Source organism: Biomphalaria glabrata, chromosome 12 (assembly GCF_947242115.1).
Source record: "Biomphalaria glabrata chromosome 12, xgBioGlab47.1, whole genome shotgun sequence".
In the NCBI taxonomy this organism is placed as follows: Eukaryota; Metazoa; Mollusca; class Gastropoda; family Planorbidae; genus Biomphalaria; species Biomphalaria glabrata.
In genome coordinates this window covers 3,004,751-3,013,324 of record NC_074722.1, presented here as the reverse complement: position 1 = coordinate 3,013,324, position 8,574 = coordinate 3,004,751, and the positions used below count along the sequence as shown (strand labels likewise).

Below are 8,574 nucleotides of genomic sequence, written 5' to 3'. Positions count from 1 at the left end.
TAAACGGAGTTCCTAATATGTCTTCCCTCTTAAACACTAGTTTGTTATTTGTGTAACACGAATATTCTACAGGAGCGGTACAAAAACTCGTTCGTAGGCCTACCTCACTCGGTCAGACTCTGTCACCGCCACTCATTGATCAGGGAACATGAATTGCACCAAGATACCTGTGTGTAGTCGCTGAATGAACTCTTTATGTTGTTGTTGTCTGTTGTATTTATGTGTATTTTTCTGTTGTGTTGTCTTTATATGAGAAAAGAGTCCTTGTAATCACAACAAATTTCCGAAAGGATCAATAAAGCAGTCGTAGTCTTAGTCTTAGTTGATAACCTGAAAACAAATTATAATAATTAAACACACCCACGACAACAGCAAGTAAGCAAATTTGATTGGTTGATGCTATGTATTATTGGTCATTATCAAATGCATTTATCAGGCCACTCATTATATAGAGGTTATATAAACAAAGTTCTGCGACTGAAGGAGGCCAATGATGATAATGATATAAACTTATAAATAAATTAACACAGTGAACACGCGTCTTGCGGTGAAGCTTTGCATCTTTTCATCTTAATTTTAAGGGAGTGGTTTTCGTTAAACCACAACATATTAAGTAGCCTATTAAGTTCAATTGCTAAATTGTATTAATTAAATAGCAGTGAAAAAGTTGGACATCTGGACACTTTATGCTAATGCTGGCCGGTCGAAGGACACGACCCAAAAAGGAAGAGTTTTCAAGTCAATATTCTTATCTGCCATGGTCTCGGTATCACCACCCACTCCCATAGCCCGCCCACATTCTTTTCCATAATAGTTCCCACAAACAAAACTATATTCTGTGGCATTTTACGGCTCGAGAGACGATCTATTCCCTTTGCAACTTCAAAGACATTACTGTCAGAGATGGGGTGACCTCTATATTGCTGGGGGAAAGCCTGGGCGGTAAATTTGCGAGTGCTGGGCTGCCCACACGTCAGCACACGCTTCTCTTCCATTCTGACCGGGTCCAAAGGGATGGCGAGCCATCACAATTTGGGGACAGGTGGCTGCAGGAGTTTGCCAGAGAGCAGTAGTCTTACTACTGTCCCCCCGCCTACGGGGCTCCATGATTTTCTGTTAGGGTTTATTACAAAACTATATGTAATGCATATATGTCGCCGTGTATTGTTAGAGAGAGATAGATGCAGTTTAAATTAGAGTCTTTGTCTTTGGGAGAACCTCCCCAAGCTCAAATATATGTTGATACTAAGAACAAATAAACGGTTTATACTTATATAGGCATGTGATTCTCTACATAACTTTTTTAAACTTTAAACTTTTGCTCTTCGCACAGACCTATATATATATATATATAAATTTAATTCTTTATATTCGTTGTATGACACAGATCGTAGAGCTATTAAGACTAAGTCGTCACTAAGTCACTAAGTCATCTTAGTAGAAATCTAGATTCTAGAGTTTCTACAAGCGAATTGCGTAATTGACTAGATCTATTATACAATAATTATAAATATTATAGAATCAAGATCTAGACTGTCAGTGTTACGACTGTAGACTGTAGACAAATTGAAATTCTAATTTAGTCTTACTCAAACAAATTACTCTTAGTTAGTAGTCTTAGATCTAGAGATCTATTAATTAGTTAGATCTAGTAAATTAAATAAGTTTATACTGTTAGACTCTTGATCTATATATCTACTAATCTAGGACTAGGCTGCTAGGTGCTACTGCTAGTCAGCTGCTCACTTAAGCCACTCAAGTTGACTTAAGCCACTCAAGTCTTAGATCTAGATCTAGTACTACTCAGTCAGACACTAACGTGACTAAGACTGACTAAGAATAATAATAATTAGAAAGTGACTTGGAATCTAGATCTCTATCAGTATCATAATCTAGATATAGAATAATAGATTATTATAGATTATACTTAGACTTAAATCTATATCTAGATCTACTCACTTAGTGACACCAAGACTTAGTCACTAATAATAATGTCAACTCAGACTAAGATAAGACTACTGTAGAATGTAGCAAAATTTAGAATGTAGTAGTCCTAGTCAGTAGTCTAGAATCTTACAGTCTATCATACTAGAACTTAATTCTTTTCTAGATCTAGATTATTTTTTATATAGAGATTATAGATAGATCTACTGATCTATTTCTAGAATCTAGATTCTAGATATTATATATATATATATATATCTAGTTCTAATCATTCATTCATTGTCATCATTATTATTAGAACATAATTAGATTCTAGATTGATTGGGAGGGTCTGAGTCGCCAACTAAGAGCCTATTTTTATTCCTTCATACATTCTTTGTGTTGATTAGTATTGAAGTATCAAGACAAGAAATGTATAAGTTGGGCGTACACATTTAGATCATACATCATACGATGTCATCTTGCGCAGAACTGCTTGTTCACAACAAAGGACACATAACTAACAACGAGAAAGGAATATATAAATAACTCAAATATAACAAGTATTAACACTTTGATTCTCATATTATAATTCTTCTAATGTTGCTTGTTTGGGCTGCAAGCTAGATAGATCTAGACTCTAAATACTTTCACTGAGCTGTATTCATTGGCACAGTTTCCTGCTGTCTTCTGCACTTTGGCTATAAAGTAGTCCTCTTTGCTCTGATGAAAGGTTTGAGTAAAGCTGATTTAGACTTTTAGAGTCATTAATCATTCTGCTTTGTCATTTTTCTTCTGAAGATTCAGGAACATTTTTTGTATGATGGACTTAGATCTAAGACTTTAGGCTTATGTATTCCCATTTTTCTGTTTTTGCATTTCTAGGTAGTGACATTGAAATTGTACCTCTTAAAGTCTTAGTCTAAGATTTAGTTAATCTACATATTACTTTGTTACTAGACTCTAGACTAGTAGATCTAGAAGTATCCTCTTATGGTGTGAAATCTTCTAGATTCTAGATAGATCTATATTTAAAATCTGACAAAAATAATCAAAACTTAATAAGATTAAATTTATATAGTCTGTGTACTACTTAGTCAACTGTATTGTATTAAATATAATCTATATATTCATAGATTCTGGACTAGGTTAGATAGAGCAGCTACTAATGATAGGTATCTATAATAGTATAAATATTTGAATATTCATAATGTTTTTTATTTTTTAAATTTCAGAACTAGATAATTTTTGGATGTTTTCTAAGATTGTGTCTGTACATTGAAAGACTCCTTCCTATGATGTCACAATCTTAATATGGAAGAGGAGCGTAACTTGGTGGATAGAAAGAAGCATTTAATTATTATACAACTCCCATATTTTCAACCATTGTGATATTATACAACTCCCATATTTTCAACCATTGTGATATTAGATTTCATAAAATCAGGACAATATTTTGATATACCAATGAGAAGATCAGTATCAAATTTTCCTTTTAAGTGATACAAAGTTTGATTATCATATTTATAGAAGTTTCACATGTAGTAAATTCAGAAGATTTAATTTATTATATTTTCAAATATATTACAAGAGGAGGATTGTCTTTAGATAGTTAACTGCTAAATAGAAGACTGGGATGAACTAAAATATAATTCCAACGGGATCATATATCTGACCTGAAAATGCGGCTCTTTGTCGTCTTTCGTACGTTTGATCGCATTTGGACTTGTAAGACATACACTAGAGAACTCGCTCCGTTTGAGCTGGACATGTCAGGTGGAGCTATCAAGCTTATGTTCATGGTAGATCATATTGTCTCTGGTGATAATGGTAAGCAACTCATTCTACAGCATTCTAGCCTGTTTGCCAGGAATGGCATCTTGGAGAAAGATTCTGTGTCTTTTTATTGCCAGCCTCATGACAGCTTCTTTCCCGTTATTATTAAAGAATGTAAAAAACTTCAAGAAGAAGAGTTACCATCGTCCCAGGGCCGTGTCAGAAGATTTTCTGTGCCGAGCCTAGAGGTCAGCGTGGCCTCTCCGAATGAACTGTTTGAACAGACATCAGATATCATTTACTTTGTTCTTCCCATTTGCCGCTGCACTGTCCTGTTGGATGCCCATGTTGCCAGTTGTATCAGCCGCGAGTGCTCACGCAGCAAGACATTTCGCTGGCGTCTCTGGAAGTACCTGATGAAGCATAATGGATTCAGAGACTGCGTTCATGAGTACGAACAATGGACGCAGGAAGAGAGGGATGCTTGGGATAACTATATGACAGTCCCTTACATGATCGATGTAGTTGCCGTCTGGCCAAAGCAAAAACTTGATTATGCCTGGTAAGTAGCTAAGTAGCTCTTGTCCTTAGAGTTTGATTATAATCTGTAAGTAGTTTCTTAACCACTCCTATCCCCCAGTCCCCTGGTCAATAACAGACAAAAATGTTATAATTTTGATATTTCATTTAACTGGTGGCTAACAAAAAGTGAACTTGATATTAAATTGTTTTTTAGCTTGAGTTTTGCTGCCTCTTCCTGACAGTAGACAGGTATCAATTAATTGGACATAAATATAAATATTTTAAAATATTCTTCTACTTATAAAAGTCAGGTATCAAATAATTGGACATTATAATATAATATTATAGTAATATTCTTCTACCTATAAAAGTCAGGTATCAATTAATTGGACATAATATAATAATATAATAATATTCTTCTACCTATAAAAGTAACGTTCCAGAATTAGTTGTAAAAATAATTTTTTTTGGTGAATTCAATTCTTCAGTAATATAGGCCAGGTAAAAATTGAGATAACTGAAGAGAAAGAATTGTGAACCTACATGAATGTGTAAGACTGAGTATCATCAATTTAGAATAACTTTCTTGCACAAGAAACTAAAAATTATTTCATCTTCCGCCCTTCAGGATTAGGAGAGTTCTTGGACTTCTCTGTAAATATGTTGTATTGATGGAAGGCTTTGCTTGGCTGTCAACACTAGGTGGCGCCCACTCTTCATTAGGGGAGACCTTCAGACATCATGTAAGTACCGTGTAAGTGAGTTGTCGGAGGTTAATGAACCTTGTTGGTCACATTTTTTCTTTTGTCGAATTGTGAATGTGGCTGTGATTTTTTTTACTTAAACCAAATACTTACACAAACACGCACTAGTTTTCAAATGTTTTTTAATGCATTTAGTTGTTGTTTTTTTTTTAAATTTTTTTTTTTTGTCAACTATCATTTGACTTTTATTTGTCATTAACTAGCTCTCATCAACAGAGTCACCATTCATTTTTTTTTACTACCACTGTTTACCACAACTTGTTCTTGTTCGTAATTGCAAAATATCTGGGTTTTTATTTTTCTTGCTATGGTGCAATCTCTTTTATGGACATTTGATGGGGGGGGGGGGGGCGTGTGTCTCTGGGAGAATGTTTCCATGTTGCGTTTAGGCATTTAGCAAACACAACTAAGCTCAGTTAACGACTTGAACTCAAAACCCTTTGATGGGTAGCCAGCAGTTTATGCCAGTCACCCACACATGTAGGTCTTAATTGACACTTCTAAACCTTTTTCATTACACCTCTTAATTGACACTTCTAAACCTTTTTCATTACATCTTAATTGACACTTCTAAACCTTTTTCATTACACCTCTTAATTGACACTTCTAAACCTTTTTCATTACACCTCTTAATTGACACTTCTAAACCTTTTTCATTACATCTTAATTGACACTTCTAAACCTTTTTCATTACACCTCTTAATTGACACTTCTAAACCTTTTTCATTACATCTTAATTGACACTTCTAAACCTTTTTCATTACATCTTAATTGACACTTCTAAACCTTTTCATTACATCTTAATTGACACTTCTAAACCTTTTCATTACACTTAATTGACACTTCTAAACCTTTTTCATTACATCTTAATTGACACTTCTAAACCTTTTCATTACACCTTAATTGACACTTCTCAACCTTTTCATTACACCTTAATTGACACTTCTCAACCTTTTCATTACACCTTAATTGACACTTCTAAACCTTTTCATTACACCTTAATTGACACTTCTAAACCTTTTCATTACAGCTTAATTGACACTTCTAAACCTTTTCATTACACCTTAATTGACACTTCTAAATATTTATAATTTTTGCATTTATCGTTGTATTATTGGATAATTTGAAATATTATATGTTCATATTTTGGTCAGGCTGAGAAAGCTGGAGAAATCTCCAAGAAGCAATTGAAGACAGCTCTAGAGCTAGGAGATGAAAGTCTGATAGCTCGGAGCTATATCTTCTGGTCATGGAGTTTGCTACAGAGAGGGGAGCTAAGACGGTGTAAAGCATGTGTCCTGTAAGTAAATTATTATATATTTATTGCTTTGTCTCTCTCTCTGGCTCTCTCATGACACAGCTAACTCAAGCACTTGACTTCTTCTTCTTCTTCATCGTTTGTTATGTTGGAGTGTTCATATGACTAGACCAATACATGAGATGAACTGCGCAGTGGTTTCCAAATCAGGGAGCTCTCCATATAGTTTTCTTTCTATTGGGGTGATTTGGGGCCAATGTCTTATACGGGCCTCTTGGTAAAGAGAGCAGTTTTGGAGGACTTGGTCGGCATTTTCTGGTGATAAAGAACTTGACAACTCTGGTTCAAATAGCATGATACTTTATTGAGTGTAACTGATCAACAACCAAACATTGTCCTAACCTTCTTCTTATCTTCTATAATACAGACGTTACTTCAAAAAAGAAGATGATTACGTCCTACGCGTCATGCATCTAGTCATGCATGTTAACCATTGACTTAAATTCTGCCAAGTCACTGTTTTTTCTGGCTAGCTCAGGCAACTCATTCCATTTTCTAATAGCACTAGGGAAGAAGGAATATTTGTACAAATTTGTCCTAGCATATGGAACAAGGAATGTGCCTTTATCTTTGTGTCTTTCTGAGAATTTTACTAAATTTTGTTTTTGTATTTGAAGATTATGGTTCAGTGTTTTATTTAAAATTGCTACTTTACTTTTGAGTCTTCTCTCCTGAAGAATTTTCTACATTTAGTGATTTTACTAAAGGTGTTACTCTAGTCAAATGTGAATATTCGTTTGTTATTAATCTCGCTGCTCTATTTTGTATGTTCCAGTTTCTTTAAATGTTTTCTTTAGTTGAGGGGTCCCAAACAGAGGATACATATATATTCTATTATTGACCTAACCAAAGTTAAATTCCATTTTAGTTTTATGTTCTTATTTGATTTATAGAAATTTCTTTCAATAAACCCTAATGTCTATCAGTATTGATGTAAATATATCTGAAAAATTATTAGATATAATTAATCAAAGACAATCATCTTATTTGCTTAGATTTTGAAAGAGAAAAAAAATGTTTACTGGTAAACAGTGCTTTTTTTCTATAAAAAAAATAGGTTTCAGTACCCAGTGATGGAGAGCCTAACTTTTAACTACTAATAAATGAATAATAAATGGTAAAATACAAGAAAAGTAAAAATTTTCCCTGCATCGAAAAAGGTGCTGGTACGCCGTACCGGTGTGTACCATAAAAAAAACAAAACATTGCCTGTATTCAGACCATCATAATGTTCTTGTTAGATAAAAAATTATTTTTTTGTCTCATTTCAGTAACACCTGGAAGTTTTGCCAGAACATCCGAAGCAAGGACTGGATCCTGGAGGCCATGTGTAAAGCTGTCTGGAGCAGGCTGAAATATAAAAAAGCTGCTCGTAGAGCCCCCAAAAAATCTCACGGCTCCAAAAAAGAATTAGATGATGATAAGGGTGGGGGAGATGGAGGACGGAACAGCCCCACAAGGCAACAGCAGAAGGAAGCAATCGCCAGCACATCTATTACAAACAACGGTAGTTCCACATCAGTTTGTGCTGATGGAGGTCAGAGGTTGTCAGGTAGAGTTGTGAGCTCCGTTAGAGTGAACTGATTGGGTTTGATTTATACAATACCAACTTGTGATAGAAATTTGCAAAGGTTGCTCAAGCTATTACCTCTGTCTGAAGCAAGATAAAGGAAGTATCTATTTCTACAACTATTGTTGCTCACTGTTATGACAGAAAGATTGTGTGTTCTAGAAGTAACAAAGAAGAGAATGAGAGCTCACTTCTGTTAGGACTTTTTGTTTTACCGTTAAAGTTTGACCGGTTGCACAGAAATCTCATAACTTTAAGGGATGCCTGAATTTATTTCTGTGTTATGTTAATGTCTTACTATTGTATTACTGCTTATTTCATGGGCGTAGCCAGGTTTTTTTTTTTTTTTTTTTTTTTGGGGGGGGGGGGGTGTTAAGTGGGGTAATTTTTTATTTCATGTTTTCTTTTACAAATATATATGAATATATATTGCTATAACTCTCTGCAAACACTGGTCGTAAGGATATAAATAAAAAACTTGACAACTTGTGCTCACGCACTTGGACCTGCACTCATCTGATCATGTGACATCATATTCTTGCGAGATTCATACCATCCACAGATTCAAGCGTGGCACATACTATACAATTTAGTTTTTTATATGGGGGGGGGGGGGGGGTTTCTACCTCAATAGCCCTTTGGCTATGCTGTCACCTGATTCCCCCCCCCCCCCCCCATAGGGTGAGGGTTTTATTGGGGTG

General features: G+C 34.8%; 1 protein-coding gene across 2 annotated transcripts; it reads left to right on the top strand.

Annotated features, from left to right (window-relative positions):
* The first annotated feature begins 1,369 nt into the window (after positions 1–1,369).
* Positions 1,370–8,236, top strand: LOC106068255 (uncharacterized). 2 transcript variants are annotated; one of them, XM_056006603.1, is made up of 6 exons: positions 1,383–1,476; positions 2,334–2,486; positions 3,159–4,261; positions 4,850–4,964; positions 6,140–6,285; positions 7,575–8,236. In XM_056006603.1, exons 3-6 carry the CDS (start codon positions 3,606–3,608, stop codon positions 7,885–7,887), a joined length of 1,230 nt encoding a protein of 409 aa, XP_055862578.1. In that variant the 5' UTR covers positions 1,383–1,476; positions 2,334–2,486; positions 3,159–3,605; the 3' UTR covers positions 7,888–8,236. The 2 variants fall into 2 exon arrangements, with proteins under 2 accessions (XP_055862579.1, XP_055862578.1); XM_056006604.1 differs by lacking the exon at positions 2,334–2,486 and having other exon boundaries at positions 1,370–1,476.
* The last annotated feature ends 338 nt before the right edge of the window (positions 8,237–8,574 follow it).